The sequence below is a fragment of the Oscarella lobularis genome, chromosome 9, assembly GCF_947507565.1.
Source record: "Oscarella lobularis chromosome 9, ooOscLobu1.1, whole genome shotgun sequence".
In the NCBI taxonomy this organism is placed as follows: domain Eukaryota; kingdom Metazoa; phylum Porifera; class Homoscleromorpha; order Homosclerophorida; family Oscarellidae; genus Oscarella; species Oscarella lobularis.
Window position 1 is genome coordinate 1,027,868 of NC_089183.1, and position 18,433 is coordinate 1,046,300.

The window sequence follows — 18,433 nt, forward strand, 5'->3', positions numbered from 1 at the left end:
GTGTTTTCTGTCCTTACTCGTTTCTTAGCGAGTCTTCTCGCTTTCACAAGACGTTGCGTCTCCTTATTCATTCTAAGCATGAGCGTTGGGCAGAGGAAAGCGTGGTGACGAAGAGACAAGTCAACTAAGAGTCTCATTCAATACGCGTCGAAACGATTAGGCCTATAGGAGCTTCGAAAATTCGATTTTCTCGAAAGGGACCCCAATTTTCTGAAAACAAGCTCAAAGAATACTGATCATACGTTAAACAAAAGCCGGTGGTCGTTTGAAGGACGAAGCTTCTGACGACGTCCGAAAGGCTAAAGTTTTCGTCATGTGACTCGTTGACGCTCTGTAGCCCGGCTAACGTACCGTAGGCAGAATAATGGGCAGAATAATGGAGGAAAAATATAGCTTTAGCCAGCCGTCGTTAGAGAGACAGGATGAACGGATCAATAGAACTCTTGGCTGAAGGCGTCACGTTCTCTTCATCGTCGTCACTCCACCATGGTCACTCGACCTTCGCCCAAATGCCAAAAAATGCGTCCAAAGCAACATCGGCAACCTGGTCAAAGAGTCGCTCGTCTTTGACCGCGCCTACTGTCAACAAGCCCTTTCAAGTTTGCGATCCGTCGCGAAACTCTCATAACCCGAAAGCGCGTGGGTGCATGAAGTTCTTTGATCGCTTCCGCTGCCTCAGTACAGTGCTTTAGTCAGCAAAAAGGAGAGCCTTTCATGCGCAGTTCATTTAGGCTCTCCCCTGCCGCGTGCATTGCATGTCTTTTCGGACATGCATGCTGGTATAGTTTTATTGCGCGTATATACTGTACTGTAGTAAGACTTGTGGCTTGTATTTATTGAAAGCCGTTTACTGTATCTTTGACTTCCGCTTCGCCAAACGCCGGTAAATACGGCAATGATGAGTACCGTCGCGTTTTAGAAAGGTGGCCGCCGTAATGTAAATGTAATTGCATCACGTGCTCCGCGTTTCTTTCTTTTCTATAAGACCAGGCCGAGCGCCACAGCTGGATCAGTTTAGTTTTTCACTCTCTAACACATCAAGGATGCGATTTTTTCTATTTGCTATCCTGATATCAGCTGTTTTTGTTCAGTCTACCGTCACTGGATGGAGAGTGAGAGTAAGGCGTGTTGTGAGCCATGTTAAAGATGCTGCGGATAGCGTAGGGGATCGTCTTCAAAATGCTTGGGACGGAATCCGTGGTAAAACTCCAGAACCGTGCGAAGTCAGTGAGTGGAGTTCATGGTTACCGTGTTCTAGCACCTGCGGCTCTGGTACTCATACGCGCAATCGACGTATTGTTCAAAACGCTAAAGACGGTGGATCGTGCCACTACAGCCTGAAAGAGACTGAGCCATGCAAAACTGAGCCCTGTCCCGTGCCATGCCAAGTCGGTGCATGGTCGGGATGGTCAGGCTGCTCTCGCACTTGCGGCTCTGGTATTCTTATACGCAATCGACGTATTGTTCAAAACGCTAAATACGGAGGATCGTGCCGCTACAGCCTGAAAGAGACTGAGCCATGCAAAACTGAGCCCTGTCCCGTGCCATGCCAAGTCGGTGCATGGTCGGGATGGTCAGGCTGCTCTCGCACTTGCGGCTCTGGTATTCTTATACGCAATCGACGTATTGTTCAAAACGCTAAATACGGAGGATCGTGCCGCTACAGTCTGAAAGAGACTGAGCCATGCCAAATTGAGCCCTGTTCCGTGCCATGCCAAGTCAGTGAATGGTCTGGATGGTTAGGCTGCTCTCGCACTTGCGGCTCTGGTATTAATATACGCAATCGACGTATTTCTCAAAACGCTAAATACGGTGGATCGTGCGACTACAGTCTGAAAGAGACTGAGTCATGCATCACTAAGCCCTGTCCCGTACCATGCCAAGTCGGTGAATGGTCGAGATTTTCAAACTGCTCTCGCACTTGCGGCTCTGGTACTCGTATACGCTATCGAAGTATTGTTCAAATGCTAAATACGGTGGATCGTGCCACTACAGTCTGAAAGAGACTTGGCCATGCAACACTGACCCCTGTCCCGTACCATGCCAAGTCGGTGCATGGTCGGGATGGTCAGGCTGCTCTCGCACTTGCGGCTCTGGTATTCGTATACGCAGTCGAGGCATTGATGTACCTGCAAAACATGGAGGATCATGTGAAGATCTGGAGGAAAGCGAACAGTGTGAAGGCGGAAGTCTCATTGATTGCCAGGTATAAAAGACCTTAATTTCATGGTAGAAAAAACATTTCTGATATAGCTTACTGAATGGAACGCATGGAGTATATGCAGCGGAAGCTGTGCAAATCCTGGGTATCAGAACCGACGACGACGAATCTCCCAGGTTTCGCAGTGCGGAGGCACTCCCTGTCCTCCTGAACGTTTCGAAGAAAAACGGTGTCCTGAAAATTGCTGCAATGAATGCGTTGTTTCTAAGTGGTCTAAATGGTCACAATGTTCCTGCTTTGGCAGCCGGTCTCTCAGATGGCGATGGCGCCATATTGTGAATGAGACTTCTGAAACGTGTAAACCTTGTCTAAAACGTTTGCATTATATGGATTCTTGTGAGAGTCCGTGTCATTTCAGTGAATGGGGCCAATGGTCAGCCTGTCAAAGCAAAGAAGGATGTGTAGGCCAGAGGTGAGTGCTTGTTAGACGCTCTAAATGATGGTATTAACTATAACATTTACATTAGAATGCGCAAAAGAATCCCAAATACTCCGACAGTCTGCGGAAAGACGTGCGAAACTGAAACCGTGACACAACCCTGCAATGTTACCTTTCCCTTTCCGTGTAAACTAAGCCAGTGGTCAGAGTGGACACCTTGTAGGCCTTGTGCACCTACACTACGTTTCAGAGACATCGTCGATCGCACGAAATGTAATGGAACTTGCGAAAAATTAGATGATTTTCATATGTGTAACTGTCCCTGAAAGTCTTATAGAAATAATCAGTGACTGTTTTCATATTTTAAAAGCAGAATTTTTGTCTGCATCAGTGGTAGGTAGTCGTATATGTGAAATAAATAAATAGTGACAACTTGGAGTTACAGCGCGCCTCACATAGGCTTGCATTGCATTAGGAATGCGTTTTCAAAAAAACACCATTCGTCTACAGCTCTGAAACGCTGCCAATATAGAAATTTTTGCCCTAGTAGTAGATGTTGCTGACGATCGTACGTCACTATCAATAGAGCAGAATGTTCGGGACCCATGGCAATTGACGTCGTGTTTGCCAGTATCAAGTCCAACTTCCATCGACGTCGCCAAAAAAGGACTTGTGAGAACATTCTATCCGGACTAATCAGAGTAGCCGCTCACGTGGGAAACCATGCCACTTACGGAACATACGATCGTGAATCTGGATGAAATTCAGTTTCACGTATACCCATGATTAAAGAATATCCCCAGTCGCAAAAATGAGCCGACTTTTGACTAACTGTGCAGTTTGTCCAGTTGCTCCTTGTCTGAATTCAATTTATATACGCTGGCTGGGTTTATCGCCCTTCAGATGACGACCGTTCTTCCCTCAATCAAAACGATGGTCTGCGGGTGCTAGTGACATAACTAACCTTAACTATTTACTCGACGAGATTTTCAGCTGCAAAAACATACATGCAGTAGACTGGTTTCGCCTCTTCCGCTCATCTGCCTAACGAAATATAATACTCGACAGCGTCAAAGGCAGCTTGAGCCTGATAGTTCGTACTCTAAAACTCCTGCGTTTATTGATTCTCGAAAGACCATCAGCTTCACTGTACAATGCAAGAGTTTTCTGTGCAAGAACTGACTGCAAAGGCGTCTTGTTCTCTTAGGGGACTCTCGGAAGCCTTGAAAACAACGCTTGATCGCCTTCCCCTCCATCCACAGCGGCAACGTTCTAAAAATTATCTATAAACTATGCCTTAGCTACGTCACAAGATTGTCACTTTGGTTTCAGGTGCTAAGGCGGTGGAGAAGTCGTTCCTCAGACTATCACTCATCAATTCCGGTTCGGTTAAGACTACGTCTTTTTCTTGTAGGGCATATAGAAGACGTTTAACTATAATATTGGTTTCAGTGGGAATAATTGTTACGTGATAACGTACCTCTTTGAAATATTTAGACGCTTCTTTGTTTCCATCTGCTACCAATTTAGTAAGGAAATCTCGAGTTTCCTGGAAAGGCAAGTGAGATCAGTCCTTTATCTGACCTATACAAACTTGTGTGAGATAATTGACGTCCACTCCCGCATTGACAAAGCGTTGAAACAAGTCAAGGCGTCCTCCCACGATTGCAAGATCGAGAGCCGATGCACCGTCACGCGTTTTTGCAAAAATATTGCATTTCTTTGAAAGCAATAAATCAATAGTGTTATCCGAGCCAAATTCGACCGCAGTAAGGAATGGAGTAGAGCCCCACTAAAGACGACAAGAACGCGTCAAGAGATTAATTAATATCGGCACTAGCAATTGCAGCACCTCGTCTTTGGCTTCTAAATTAGCTCCATTTGAAATCAGCAACACAGCCATATGCTGATAATCATTATGGGCTGCCCAGTGTAACATAGACGCACCTTCCTAAACAAGAGCAAAGCCTTCGTTATTAATTGTTATTTTGTCATTTAGCTAAACGAACCTCTTTCATATAATCAAATTTGGACAAAAGCAACTTGGCCGTATCATAACGACACCTCGTGCACGCCAGCACAAAAGCTCCGTGTCCGTCCTTGAATTAAAAAACAAAACAAAATAAACTAAGGCGGTATTTTTATTTAAAAAATTGTGCCTCGGCTTTGGCGTGAAGGTTGCATTCTTTCGAGACAAGCAACCCAGCTACGTTACTGCTGCCTAGACAGATGGCTCTGAGAAAGGGCGTTCTTCCCCACTAAAAGGAGATCAAAATCAAAGTCATTCGTCTTTAATTGTTCACAAGAACTAAACCATGTCTCGAGCTTCGATATCAGCAAAGCGGCGATGCTAGCGTCATCACATTTCGCCGTCCAGTGGAGACTCGTACGCCATGCTAAAAAAGATAAATAATTTGGTTTAATTAATCACACGGTGGTTTACACTGCACGCTTCGTTCACGTCGAATCCCATTCCGATAAGCTTCTTTACCATATTGATTCGTCCAAATACGCTCGCTCTAGGTAACGCTCCGTGACCACACTACAAATAATAATCAAGTTGTCAAATAATTTCTCATAATATGAAAGATCACCTCTTCTGTTGCCTTTATGTTGCATTCCCTTGATATGAGCATGTCAAATAGACCGACGTTATTAGTTCCAGAAGAGGCAAGAATTGGAGTTATTCCAGACTAATAATAATATGAGCACCGCCAATAATACTATTGTAATCACTTTTGATCGAGCTTCAAGAGTTGCTCCACTGTTGATCAAATAATTTTCAATTTGAATAATTCCTCTAAAGGCGGCGTAATGCATTGACGTGTAGCCATACTAGAGAAGCTTATTATAAAGATATTTAATTAATTTCTACTACCTCTTCACTGGGTCTGTCGACGTCAAATCCCATTTCAACTAATTTCTTCGTCATTTCAAACTGCCCATTGCAAATTGCCATAGCCAAAGCTCCTCGACTCCACTGCATAAAAAACGTTAAATTTTCAATTCACAAACCATTTGTCTAACTTTGGACTCTGCCAAGCGATTGCAGCCTTTAGATAGCAAGAGATCGACAACGACAGCGTGTCCGTGTTTGACAGCCACTAGAAAAGACGTCTCATTCAACTAAAAGACAAAGTCATATCATTCTTTTTTGTGCTTTGATGCAATGACTAACTTCGTTTCGAAGTTCGATGTCTATTCTATTTTCTATTAGATAATGGGCAATTTTAGGACGATTTTTTCTAGCAGCAATGTGAAGCAGTCCGTTTCCATCCTGCAACGATGGTCTTTCGTTTAGTTCGTGGAGTTCCCTGACAAGGAGGCTCTCTTCTCTCACTCCCGCTTACAAATCATGCACCCCCGATAAGCGACCGTTACCTTGTCCTTCACTTCTTCCCATTTTTCTGCTTCGCTGGATATGATGTCTTCCACGCGAGTCATGTCTCCGCCTTCTACTGCTTGGATGAGAGATGCAGACGCAAGATTAGGCGGTCGGTTTCATAGACGGGGTTGAAGAGATCTTACGGTGGGTGTTTAAGGAACAGACTGGGCTCCACTGGAATACTGTCTGCATGTTACTGTATGCATCGATCCATGCGTCGCTCTTTCGAAATTGATGTCAAAAAAGACAGAGCGACTAATTGAACGGCTTATTCAATTCCTAAACAATGACGATTCTGCTCCATGAGCAACCCATGAGCAACAATCCGGTCAAAATAGGCCTAGGGCGTGATCTTCTTTTATCGACGAGGTTTTGAGGCAGATCGATTGACGTCGCTAGCTTCCTTCATTCATCTTAGACAGTTCATGACTATCATCTCCAGGAAGCGCGAAACTCCGTGTAATACTTTCGGCGGCTTCCAGAAATTCATGGGCTAAAAAACCGTTTATGAGACCCCTTCAAAAATCCAAAGGAAGGCGTTCTTCAAAATCAGAAAACAGATCAGAACAGAAGATCTGGCATCTCTCTTACTTCTACCTCGAGTACAACGCAATTAATTAAGAGTAGACTAGCGCATGGACAGTCGAAACGGAGCTCCGCCCGATAGTATTTGTACGTTATCACACGTATGTACGCTTTCACGGTCCCTGTTTCTGTCCTTACTCGTTTCTTAGTGAGTCTTCTCGCTTTCATAAGACGTTGCGTCTCCTTATTCCTTCTAAGCATGAGCGTTGGGCAGAGGAAGCCTGATGACGAAGAGACGAGTCAACTAAGAGTCTCATTCAATACGCGTCTAAACGATTAGGCCAATAGGAGCTTCGAAAATTCGATTTCCTCGAAAGAAGCCCCAATTTTCTGAAAGCAAGCACAAAGAATACTAATCATACGTTAAACAAAGGCCGGCGGTTGTTTGAAGGACGAAGGTTCTGGCGACGTCCAAAAAGGCTAAAGTTTTCGTCATGTGACTCGTTGACGCTCTGGAGCCCGGCTATCCGGCTAAACCTAGGCAGAAAAGCTTGACTAAGCCGTCGTTAGAGCGAAATCATAGCCGCTCGTGATCAACAGTCGGATCTGGAACTCCTGGCTGAAGGGGCGTCAAGTTCTGCTCATCGACGAGCAAATTGTCCTGTACGCTGCTACGTAGTCTAGTCTACCAGAGATCGCTGCTACGACGACACAGTCACATGTTCCCGTGCAAGAACGCCAACTGCATCGATCGCTATCAGGTCTGCAACGGCTACGACAACTGTGGCGACAATTCGGACGAGGAGAACTGTCCGACGAGCGCGCCGTGTAACATGTACGATGCGCAAATGGAACCTTGCTCTGAACTAGCTGTCAACCACGGCCAAACAGAGGCGGAGTCCGTGCAGAGACTTCATAATGCGGAAGCAAGGTGGAAGTCAAGGATGTTTAGGAACTAATCATGCGCATAGCGTACGTCTTTTGCGTGACATAAAGCAGACCACAGAGCCGTCAAGAGAGACATAAACCACTCTTCGCGTCCGCTGCGACGGTGCGTCGCCTCGCACTGTATCTCTGCCTTATAACGGCTACAGGATTACGACGGCCCACCTTCGAGCAAGAGACTTCAGGTTCAGCAGTCACGCGTCAAACGGACCGGAACATGAAGCGTGAAGCCGGTAAAGCAGGACGTACAGGCTTCCGAATAAATGCTTGCAGCCTGTACGCACCACTACGGGACAATGACGGCTTGAGCCTCGATCGCACGCTCAGCGTCGTGCAAGGGAGGCGATTTTCCCGACCGCGTATAAAAACGCCTCTCGCGCACGCTCATGCTCTTGGCTGATATATGTATATGCACATCGATGCAAACTTAAATTATTTCTTTTCTGCTAAAACTTTATAGCTATGAATGCGCTTCCAATTCTCATTACTACATAATGTAATAATTAATGCCCACCTCCTACATTGAAATAGACGATAATCTACCGATTCTATTTTAGACATTACAACTACTGCAAATATTCCCATTACAACGGATGCGACTATTCCCGTCACAACTATTGCAACCACTCTCCTCGCAGTGATGACTTTGATACTTACTCTAACAATTGCAATTTTGTGCAAACAACGTTTTGCTTGCACCTGCCAACGTCGTAGGGCAGAAAGACAAACGACTATTACTGAAGTTGAAATGCGAACCGGCTCGAATAAACTTTGGGATTCTGAAATCGTTGCGCAAATAGGTGACTTAGGCGTTTGCCCTACGCGTCTAACGGTAAAGAAAGACATTGGACAAGGTTTTGAGTGAATGATCTTTTTGAGAGATACTCATGTATATACCTGTTTGTAGGCAATTTCGGTAGAGTCTACAAGTGTCGTTTGAACGGGAGTACTGTCGCCGCAAAATCCGCTAAATCAGGTCAGAGATTCGAATATTTGAATAAGAATACTAAATGCTACAGAGCGATGTAGGAGTGAATGTGCGCGAGTTCATATTTGAAGCCCTTCGAATGAAAGGCCTTAGGCATCAAAATGTTCTGAAGCTGATCGGGATTTGCTGGTCACCAAATCCTGAACACGAGCAATACTACAGACCTTTGATACTGCTTCCGTACATGGCTTTACAAGACTTGAGAACATACTTGCGAAAGCAAAAATCAGTTTATATTCTCAGTTCTCCAGCTGAGAATGATGACGTGACTATGCCCCGTGACGTAACGTTTGCCGTATCATATCTTATTTGCTTATTTATGCGATCGTTTTTAGCTTTTCAAACTTATTCAGTTTGGATATCAAATTGCAAAGGGAATGGAATACTTGTCAGGAAAAATGATACTACATCGAGATTTGGCAGCGCGGAATTGCATGTACTAAACGACTTTTTAATCGTACTTATAATTTACTGAATGAATGGCTTTAGGATAGACTGGGATCTCACTATCAAAATATCCGATTTCGGGCTAGCCCGAGCATTGGAAGAAGAAAAGGACTATTACCGGATTACGCCAGGAAAGGTTGGACTTCCAATTCTCTGGGCGGCTCTAGAAGGTTTAACAGAAGGAATATTTACAACTAAAAGTGACGTGGTGAGTCACTTACAGCGCAAACTACACCAAATGCAGTAACTTCGTGTCTAACTTCTACAGTGGTCGTATGGCATTACAATGTGGGAAGTGATGACAATGGGAATGACTCCATATCCTGGTATTAGCGTCGGTAACCTTATTCCGCTCCTTCAAGAGGGAATGCGACTCAGCCAACCTAAGCATTGCCCTGATCAAATGTACAGTACTAACGACCATTGATATCCCGCCGTTGCTTCAAAAATTTCTGTGTGTAATATAGGTTCAAGATAATGGCTGACTGTTGGTTGGAAAGCCCAGAAGAGCGTCCGTCGTTTCAGGCATTGGTCAACGAAGTCAGCGAGTTCATGTTGGAAAAGAACAAAGCAGCAGAATACACAAATTCTTAGCAGGCTACAGTGACTTTTGAACGCCCTCACCTTATTAGTTTAGCCATTACAGTCAAGTAAGGAAGTCAACGGTTTTGTTCGTGTAACTGCTGGTATCATTTTCATAGACTAGAGACCTTGTGCTGCTAAAACGTGAACAAAAATAGACGTAGATAAGTATGGCTTTAGACGATTGAACTGAAATCGTCCCGGCTTCACGTCGATCTCGACCAAGCTGCTAAGAAAATTGATTTGCCGCGTACTAGACCTGCAGCTACGTAGATGGTTGCCCACGACTCGCGACTCTTCATCGCTCAATGCATCAACAAGAAAGCCTGACAAAGGAAGGCAAGCTACAGTAAAATGGAAGTCGATCTGAAGTCAAGATGATACGAGGTTGATACAGCGACGCCAAAAAGCTTTCTTCCGAGTCGACGATAAAACTCTGCGCCTTTAGGAGAGATAATGAGCGTCCGGCCAAACTTCCGCTTGACGGCTTTCCCATGGAGAACGCGTTGAGTACGAGAAAACGGGCGAAATGCACCAGTTGTCGGAGGAATCAACACCGAGTGATGCTCTGTTTGCAATCGGCTTCTATACGGATCAAAAAGAGTGCTGTCGGACAAAGAATTCGATCGATAAAAGCGCTGTCAGACGACGCATTTGATCGTTTTTCCAGTATAATTGATCCTCTTATTATACATAGATAATATGTATGTTTAGAATCTTTGAAGTTTCATCATAATTCTATTTTTCATCTATGGTTTCATCATGCATGCGATAAACTTTGGTTTTCCTGTCCGCGCATTTGATGAAGCAAAGTTTTTTCGAATGGTTGGAAAGTCTTTTGCGCACGAAGGTAAGATTCTGCCTTAGCGTCCTAAGTGAGAGCTAGTGATAAAAAAATTTTGCTCGCGCGTATATTTAGTTTGCTGCATTTACTCTCAATTCCTTCCGACGCACGTGCCGTATATAAACGAGTGGACGTCAAGGAACTAATCGTGCACATAGCGTGCGTTTTTGTGCGTGATATAAACCACCTGCCTCTTCATTGTCGCCGACGGTGCGTCGCCCGCGCTGTGTAACTGAACGCGCGGACCATGAAGCACGGTAAAGAAGGACACGCTTCCGAATAAAATACTCATAGCCAGTGTACGTGCCATTACGGCCCATCGAGACAATGATGGCTTGAACTTCGATCGAGCGCGTTAATTAATTCAGCGTCGTGCAAGGGAGGCGATTTTCCTCGACAGCGTTTAACAAGGCCTAGCTCTCGTGCACGCGCTCATGCCCTTGGCCGATATATATAAATCGATGGTAACTAAAGTATTTTTGCCACACCTTTTCCTATTACTAGTTAATAATTAGTTTGTTTTACAATGCCGCACTCATGCATGCACTCTCAGACTCCAATTGCCCTAGAGGGCCCCACAATCAAGGTAGGTGGGTACGTGTAAAGACAATACTGCATGTTCTAATGAATGCACGCAAAACGAAGTTGCGCATTATAAAATATATGTCTACTTCGGTACTAAATTTAGACGCATCCGTCAACATGAACACTTCTAGATGTGCACGCAACAGCTTCCTTCTATAATATGCTGCAGCAGATTTTTAATTTGCGTCACTTACAGCATATACCAGCGGTGCGCGCTTAGAAAGTTACAGGCTCTGAGTCAACACTGGCAATACTGTAGCTTTCACGACTTTATTAATTAATTGATTTTTCGTAGGTTTTACCTGGCGCTTTGTTTCTGTGTTGATACTCATTGTGCAAATTGAAGCCGCGAAACAAAGCCTATCTACCTGCACGCGTCGCGGCGATTTTCAATGTCTCAATGGACAGTGCATTTCTCAACGTCATCATTGCGACGGAAACGTCGACTGTCGCGATGGCTCAGACGAAGAAATCGGCTGCGAACAACGGAAAAAACGTTCCATCTGCCCCTTTGAGAACCAGTGCGCAAGTGGAGAATGCATTCCTCCAACTTGGTTCTGTAACGGTCACGACGACTGTGGCGATTTCTCTGATGAGCAAAACTGTTCTAACTACTGCCAACAGGATCCGTCACTGTTTTGGTGCATAAATGACAAACGTTGTATTCCTTTATATTGGATCTGTGACGGTGACAACGACTGTGGCGATTCCTCTGATGAGCAAAATTGTTTTAGCTACTGCCAACAGGATCCGTCACGGTTTTGGTGCAAAAATGAGACACGTTGTTTTCCTTCAGATTGGATCTGTGACGGTGACAACGACTGTGGCGATTCCTCTGATGAGCAAAATTGTTTTAGCTACTGCCAACAGGATCCGTCACGGTTTTGGTGCAAAAATGAGACAAGTTGTTTTCCTTCAGATTGGATCTGTGACGGTGACAACGACTGTGGCGATTCCTCTGATGAACTATTTTGCTGTGATGAGAACAGTACAATCCAGGTGTGGCAGTGCGACGACGGAAGTTGTATTCATCAAAGGTATCGCTGTAATGGTCAGTCCAATTGTCGAGACTCTTCCGACGAACACCACTGCGGTAAGACATGCAGTACTAGTGCAAAATCGCACCGTAATTCCGTGAGGAACGTGATACATGTAGCAAAGACACCTCTCTATAGTAGATTCGCGCTTCTTGTCTCCAGATTAGAAATATCCTTTTAACTGAAACGGCTCGGAAGCAAAATTTAGGAAAGATAAAAGAGGTGTAAAATAGTAGAAAGTTGAATGGGCTATACGCTTCGCTGAAACTGTATAAGCCCTTATCTAACAAAAATAGTAGTGAAACTGCAGTATACGATGTAAGAAGAATTACGAGCATAAGTTTATACAATAATTCCCAGCTTTGTACAATAAAAATAGAAGATAACCACCCATTCCATTTCAGTAAATACGAATATTCTCATTGCGACAATTCTCTGTGCATTGATGATTTTGATACGTACTCTTCCATGCAATTGTAAAGACCGTGCAAAAGACCGTAACTCCGTGGGAAACGTGTAGCAAAGAGACATATCTCTAGCAGTTTCGCTCTTCTTGTTATCAGATTAGCAAACAATCTCTAACTGAATCGGTTCAGAATCAAAAAATAGCGAAAACAAAGAAATGGTAATGGTTGATATGGCCGTGCTCTGCTGAAATTTATATAAGTCTTTATCTAACAAAAATAGCAATGAAGCTACAGTAAATGTGTAATAATCAGAATTGCATGGGAGCGCATTTATAGATATAGTTAATGCCCACCTCCTCCATTGAAATAGACGATAATCTACCAATTCTATTTCAGACGTTACAACTACTGCGGCTATTCCCATCACAACTACTGCGACTATTCTCATCGATCCTACTGCGGCTATTCCCATCACAACTACTGCGACTATTCTCATCGATCCTACTGCGGCTATTCCCATCACAACTACTGCGACTATTCTCATCGATCCTACTCCGGCTATTCCCATCACAACTACTGCGACTATTCTCATCGATCCTACTGCGGCTATTCCCATCACAACTACTGCGACTATTCTCATCGATCCTACTGCGGCTATTCCCATCACAACTACTGCGACTATTCTCATCGACCCTACTGCGACTATTCCCATCGCAACTACTGCGACTATTTCCATCACAACTACTTCGACTATTCTCATTGCGACAACTCTCTGCGCAGTTCTGATTTTGATACTTACTCTTCCAATTGTAATTTGGTGCAAAAGACGTTTTGCTTGCACCTGCCAACATCGTACAACAGAAAGACAGACGCCTATCACTGACGTCGAAATGAGAACCGGCTTGAACAAACTTTTGGATTCTGAAATCGTTGCGGAAATAGGTGACTTAGGCGTGTGCCCCACACGTCTAACGGTAGAGAAAGACATTGGAGAAGGTTGATTGACTAGATGTACCTTGCAAAAGATGCTCATGTTCCTATTGTAGGTAATTTCGGAAGTGTCTACAAATGTTTGTTTGACGGAAGCACCGTTGCTGCGAAATCACCTAAATCGGGTAATAGATTTGTTTAAATACAAATACAAAAATCCCATTGAACGATTTAGGAGTCAATGCGCGTGACTTCGTACTTGAAGCTCTTCGAATGAAACGCCTTACTCATGAAAATGTTCTGACGTTGATCGGAATATGCTGGTCGCCCAATCCTGAACACGAGCACTACTACAGACCTTTAATAGTGCTGCCGTATATGGCTTTACGAGACTTGAGAGCGTATTTGCGCAAGCAAAGATCACTATATTTTCTCGGTTCTCCAGCGGAGGATGACAGTAACGCAACTATGCCCCGAGATGTAACTTTCTTATATATTATCTTTCACACGTCTTACCAAATTATATCGATCGTGTTTAGCTTTTCAGACTGATTCAGTTTGGATTTCAAATAGCTAAAGGAATGGAATATTTGTCAGGGAAAATGATACTACATCGAGATTTGGCAGCGCGAAACTGCATGTATTGATAGATCGACGTTTTCAATACAGTTGTACATTGATTGATCGAGTGAATGACTTTAGGGTAAACTGGGATCTCACTATCAAAATATCCGATTTTGGATTAGCCCGAGCATTGGAAAAAGACAAGGACTATTACCAGATTACACCGGGCAAAGTTGGACTCCCGATTCGCTGGGTTGCTCTCGAAGGTTTCACGGAAGGAATATTTACAACAAAAAGTGACACAGTGAGTCGGTTAGAGTGCAAACTGGCACTGGTGTTGTGACTTCGTGTCTATGCAGTGGTCGTATGGCATTACATTGTGGGAAGTGATGACAATGGGAATGACGCCATATCCTGGTGTTAGCGTCGCTAACCTTATTCCGCTTCTTCAAGAGGGAATGCGACTCAGTCAACCTAAGCATTGCCCTGATCGAATGTACAGCACTAACAATCATTGATACCACGCCGTTGCTTTTATCATTTGTTTGTTTTCTAATGTAGGTTCCAATTAATGGCTGAGTGCTGGTCGGAAAAACCAGAAAAACGACCGTCGTTTCAGCTATTGGTCAACGATGTCAGTGAGTTCATGTTGGCAACCAAAGTAGAAGAATGCACAAGTGTTTAGCAGCGTACAGTGACTGTTGAACTCCCTTACCTTCACGCTAGTTTCGACAATATCAGGAAATCCATTGAATGCTCTCTGATGTATAGTTACCTATAGGTTTCGTATGTGTTGGTGGCATCTTTTTCATAGACTACTACAAACCTTGTGCTGCTGAAACTTGAATGAAATAGACTTACAGTACACATGCATTAATGGCTTCAGAAGATTGACATGACCAAGCCGTCTAGCGAATTAATTTTCCGTACCATAGACATGCAGCTTGACGTACGCCCGCTTCATCGCTGAACGCATCAACGAACAAGGCAGGAGTTGTAAAAGAAAAGCAAGCTACAGTAGTGATAGCGCTTCCCTCGGCGTTGATGGGCCCTTTATGAGCGACGGCGGCTTTTTACGACGAAGAAACACTGCCTTGAGAAAAGACTGGGGACGTCCGAACCTCCGCTTCGCTATGGCATGGACAGCCGAAACGGAGCTTCGCCCGGTAGCATTTGCTCGTATGTACGCTTTCACGGCCCCTGTTTCTGTTTCTTAGTGAGTCTTCTCGCTTTCACAAGACGTTGCGTCTCCTTATTCCTTCTAAGCATGAGCGTTGGGCAGAGGAAAGCCCGGTGACGAAGACACGAGTCAACTAAGAGTCTCATTCAACACGCGTCTAAACGATTTGGCGCCAATAGGAGCTTCGAAAATTGGACTTCCTCGAAAGGAGCCCCAATTTTCTGAAAACAAGACACAAAGAATACTGATCTTACGATTATAAACAAAGGCCGGCGGTCGTTTGAAGGACGAAGCTTCGGGCGACGTCCGAAGCGCGTCCGAAAAGGCTGAAGTTTTCGTCATGTGACTCTTTGAGGCTCTGGAGCCCGGCTAAACCTAGAAAAAATAGCCTCTCAGAATCAACAGTCGGAGCTGGAACTCCTGGCTGAAGGCGTCACGTTCTGTTCATCGTCGTCGTTCCGCCCAAGCATCGGCGCTTTACTGCCAAAAACGCGTCCACAGGCCCGGCGAGCTGGCCAAAGAGTCGCTCGTCTTTGACCGCGCCTACTGTCAGCAAGCCCTTTGCGATCCGTCGCGAAAGCCTTTCATGACACAGCAAAAGCGTGTCGGGTTTTTAATTAATTAATTAATTAATTAATTAAACATGTAAGTGATGGCCGAGGTAGCATTGCAAGTATCCTTGATCATTCTGCTCCCGATCAAAGCGGTGGTCAACGGGTTCTAGTGACGTTACCAACGTTTAGTTTACAGCTTCAAACACATAACAGTAGATTGCCTTGCTAGCTTCCTTAGTGTACATCTCCGCTTATCTGCCTAACAAAACACTGCTTGAAAACGCCAGAAAAATGCACGAGCTTGAGGGGTCATACTCTAAGGACTGCCAGCTTCACTGTACAATGCAAGAGTTTTCTGTGCAAGAACTGACTGCAAAGGCATCTTGTTCTCTTAGGAAACTCTCGGAAGCCTTGGAAACAAACGCTTGATCGCCTTCCCCTCCACACACTGCTGCAACGTTCTAAAAATAATTCATAAACTATGCTTTAGCTACGTCACAAGATTGTCACGTTGGTTTCAAGTGCTAAGGCGGTGGAGAAGTCCTCCCTCAGACTATCACTCTTCAGTTCCGGTTCGGTTAAGATTACGTCTTTTTCCTGTAGAGCATATAGAAGAGCTTTCACCTAAACGTTTAACTATTGGTTTCAGTGGGAATAATTGTCAAGTGATAACGTACCTCTTTGAAATATTTAGACACTTCTTCGTTTCCATCTGATACCAATTTAGCAAGAAAATTTCGAGTTTCCTGGCAAGGCAAGCGAGATTAGTAGTTCTTTATCTGACCTATACAAACTTGTGTGAGATAATTGACGTCCACTCCCGCATTGACAAAACGTCGATGCAAGTCGAGGCGTCCTCCCATGATTGCGAGATCGAGAGCCGATGCACCGTCACGAGTTTTTGCAAAAATGTTGCAATTCTTTGAAAGCAATAAATCAATAGTGTTATCCGAGCCAAATTCGACGGCAGTGAGGAATGGAGTACAGCCCCACTAAATACGACAAGAACGCGTCTAGAGATTAATTAATATCGGCACTAGCAATAGCAACACCTCGTCTTTGGCTTCTAAATTAGCTCCATTTGAAATCAGCAACACAGCCATATGCTGATAATCATTATGGGCTGCCCAGTGTAACATAGACGCACCTTCCTAAACAAGAGCAAAGCCTTCGTTATTGTTATTTTGTCGTTTAGTTAAACAAACCTCTTTCATATAATCAAATTTGGACAAAAGCAACTTGGCCGTATCATACCGACACCTCGTGCACGCCAGCACAAAGGCTCCGTGTCCGTCCTTGAATTAAAAAACAAAACAAAATAAACTAAGGCGGTATTTTTATTTAAAAAATTGTGCCTCGTCTTTGGCGTGAAGGTTGCATTCTTTCGAGACAAGCAACCCAGCTACGTTATTGCTGCCTAGACAGATGGCTCTGAGAAAGGGCGTTCTTCCCCACTAAAAGGAGATCAAAATCAAAGTCATTCGTCTTTAATTGTTCACAAGAACTAAACCATGTCTCGAGCTTCGATATTAGCCCCGTGCTTAATCAGCAAAGCGGCGATGCTAGCGTCATCACATTTCGCCGTCCAGTGGAGACTCGTCCGGCCATGCTAAACAAGATAAATAATTTGGCTTAATTAATCACGCGGTGATTTACACTGCACGCTTCGTTCACGTCGAATCCCATTTCGATAAGCTTCTTTACCATATTGATTCGTCCGAATGCACTCGCTCTAGCTAACGCTCCGTGACCACACTACAAATAATAATTAAGTTGTCTAATAATTTCTCATAATTGGAAAGATCACCTCTTCTTTTGCCTTTACGTTGCATCCCCTTGATATGAGCATGTCAAATAGACCGACGTTATTAGTTCCAGAAGTGGCAAGAATTGGAGTTATTCCGGACTAATAATAATATGAGCACCACCAATAATAAATAAACTATTGTAATTACCTTTGATCGAGCTTCAAGATTGGCTCCACTGTTGATCAAATAATTCGCAATTTGAATATTTCCTCTAAAGGCGGCGTAATGCATTGACGTGTAGCCATACTAGAGAAGCCTATTATAAAGATATTTAATTAATTGCTACTACCTCTTCACTGGGTCTGTCGACGTCGAATCCCATTTCGACTAATTTCTTCGTCATTTCAAACTGCCCATTGCAAATTGCCACAGCCAAAGCTCTTCGACTCCACTGCATAAAAAACGTTAAATTTTCAATTCACAGACCATTTGTCTAACTTTGGACTCTGCCAAGCGATTGCAGCCTTTAGATAGCAAGAGATCAACAACGACAGCGTGTCCGTGTTTGACGGCCACTAGAAACGGCGTCTCATTCAACTAAAAGACGAAGTCATATTATTCTTTATTGTGCTTCGATGCAATGACTAACTTTGTTTCGAAGTTCGATGTCTATTCTATTTTCTATTAGATAATGGGCAATTTTTGGACGATTTTTTCTAGCAGCGATGTGAAGCAGTCCGTTTCCATCCTGCAACGATTAGTTCGTGGAGTTCCCTGAGAGGGAGGCTCTCTTCTCTCGCTCCCGCTTACCGCTTCGGTGAATCATACACCCCCGATAAGCGACCGTTACCTTGTCCTTCAGTTCTTCCCATTTTTCCGCTTCGCTGGATACGATCTCTTGCACGCGAGTCAGGTCTCCGCCTTCTACTGCACGGATGAGAGCTGCAGACGCCAGATTAGGCGGTCGGTTTCATAGACGGGGTTGAAGAGATCTTACGGTGGGTGTTTGAATTACCCATAGCGACTTTTCAGCCGAAGAGAATCGAACAAGCCATGTCAAGCGCGCTAGCTGTGAAATGATTTGGCAAATTCGTGAGGAAATTGATCACCTA

The 18,433-nt window shown here is 44.2% G+C and overlaps 4 protein-coding genes across 10 annotated transcripts; 2 read left to right on the forward strand and 2 right to left on the reverse strand.

Annotated features, from left to right (window-relative positions):
- Positions 1-968: 968 nt before the first annotated feature.
- On the forward strand, positions 969-3,027 carry LOC136190883 (spondin-1-like). The gene is given in 4 exon segments (XM_065979178.1): positions 969-1,956; positions 1,959-2,206; positions 2,254-2,633; positions 2,689-3,027. Coding segments are annotated over 4 exon segments (1,779 nt in total). The 5' UTR covers positions 969-1,043; the 3' UTR covers positions 2,927-3,027.
- On the reverse strand, positions 2,987-7,071 carry LOC136190893 (fibronectin type 3 and ankyrin repeat domains 1 protein-like). 4 transcript variants are annotated; one of them, XM_065979197.1, is made up of 19 exons: positions 6,933-7,071; positions 6,709-6,791; positions 6,452-6,478; positions 6,129-6,398; positions 5,982-6,061; positions 5,779-5,877; positions 5,628-5,726; positions 5,479-5,580; positions 5,337-5,435; positions 5,195-5,293; positions 5,044-5,142; positions 4,915-4,996; positions 4,760-4,858; positions 4,610-4,699; positions 4,453-4,551; positions 4,195-4,392; positions 4,081-4,149; positions 3,922-4,034; positions 2,987-3,872 (listed from the first exon to the last, which is right to left on the reverse strand). In XM_065979197.1, exons 4-12 carry the CDS (start codon positions 6,175-6,177, stop codon positions 4,934-4,936), a joined length of 789 nt encoding a protein of 262 aa, XP_065835269.1. In that variant the 5' UTR covers positions 6,178-6,398; positions 6,452-6,478; positions 6,709-6,791; positions 6,933-7,071; the 3' UTR covers positions 2,987-3,872; positions 3,922-4,034; positions 4,081-4,149; positions 4,195-4,392; positions 4,453-4,551; positions 4,610-4,699; positions 4,760-4,858; positions 4,915-4,933. The 4 variants fall into 4 exon arrangements, with proteins under 4 accessions (XP_065835269.1, XP_065835268.1, XP_065835267.1 ...); XM_065979196.1 differs by having other exon boundaries at positions 2,987-3,547; positions 3,608-3,872; positions 6,129-6,478; XM_065979195.1 differs by having other exon boundaries at positions 6,129-6,478.
- On the forward strand, positions 7,012-14,649 carry LOC136190879 (uncharacterized). 3 transcript variants are annotated; one of them, XR_010670643.1, is made up of 12 exons: positions 7,012-7,688; positions 8,013-8,309; positions 8,363-8,431; positions 8,485-8,726; positions 8,779-8,879; positions 8,933-9,098; positions 9,159-9,295; positions 9,358-9,540; positions 9,592-9,859; positions 9,921-10,141; positions 10,187-10,322; positions 10,392-10,523. XR_010670643.1 is itself a non-coding variant. In XM_065979168.1 (12 exons), the coding sequence occupies exons 4-12, from the start codon at positions 10,564-10,566 to the stop codon at positions 14,522-14,524; spliced, it is 2,250 nt and encodes a 749-aa protein (XP_065835240.1). In that variant the 5' UTR covers positions 9,497-9,859; positions 9,921-10,141; positions 10,187-10,322; positions 10,392-10,563; the 3' UTR covers positions 14,525-14,649. The 3 variants fall into 3 exon arrangements, 1 of the variants encoding a protein (XP_065835240.1); XM_065979168.1 differs by lacking the exons at positions 7,012-7,688; positions 8,013-8,309; positions 8,363-8,431; ... (2 more) ...; positions 8,933-9,098; positions 9,159-9,295 and adding exons at positions 11,197-11,994; positions 12,742-13,341; positions 13,392-13,460; ... (3 more) ...; positions 14,199-14,335; positions 14,401-14,649 and having other exon boundaries at positions 9,497-9,859; positions 10,392-10,573; XR_010670642.1 differs by having other exon boundaries at positions 7,013-7,688; positions 9,358-9,859.
- A 997-nt stretch (positions 14,650-15,646) lies between these two features.
- Positions 15,647-18,374, reverse strand: LOC136190885 (putative ankyrin repeat protein RF_0381). 2 transcript variants are annotated; one of them, XR_010670644.1, is made up of 17 exons: positions 18,319-18,374; positions 18,172-18,263; positions 17,971-18,069; positions 17,820-17,918; positions 17,671-17,772; positions 17,529-17,627; positions 17,381-17,479; positions 17,230-17,328; positions 17,084-17,182; positions 16,929-17,027; positions 16,779-16,868; positions 16,626-16,724; positions 16,368-16,565; positions 16,251-16,319; positions 16,084-16,197; positions 15,889-16,024; positions 15,647-15,832 (listed from the first exon to the last, which is right to left on the reverse strand). XR_010670644.1 is itself a non-coding variant. In XM_065979180.1 (17 exons), exons 1-16 carry the CDS (start codon positions 18,338-18,340, stop codon positions 15,906-15,908), a joined length of 1,608 nt encoding a protein of 535 aa, XP_065835252.1. In that variant the 5' UTR covers positions 18,341-18,374; the 3' UTR covers positions 15,647-15,832; positions 15,889-15,905. The 2 variants fall into 2 exon arrangements, 1 of the variants encoding a protein (XP_065835252.1); XM_065979180.1 differs by having other exon boundaries at positions 15,889-16,034.
- Positions 18,375-18,433: the final 59 nt, after the last annotated feature.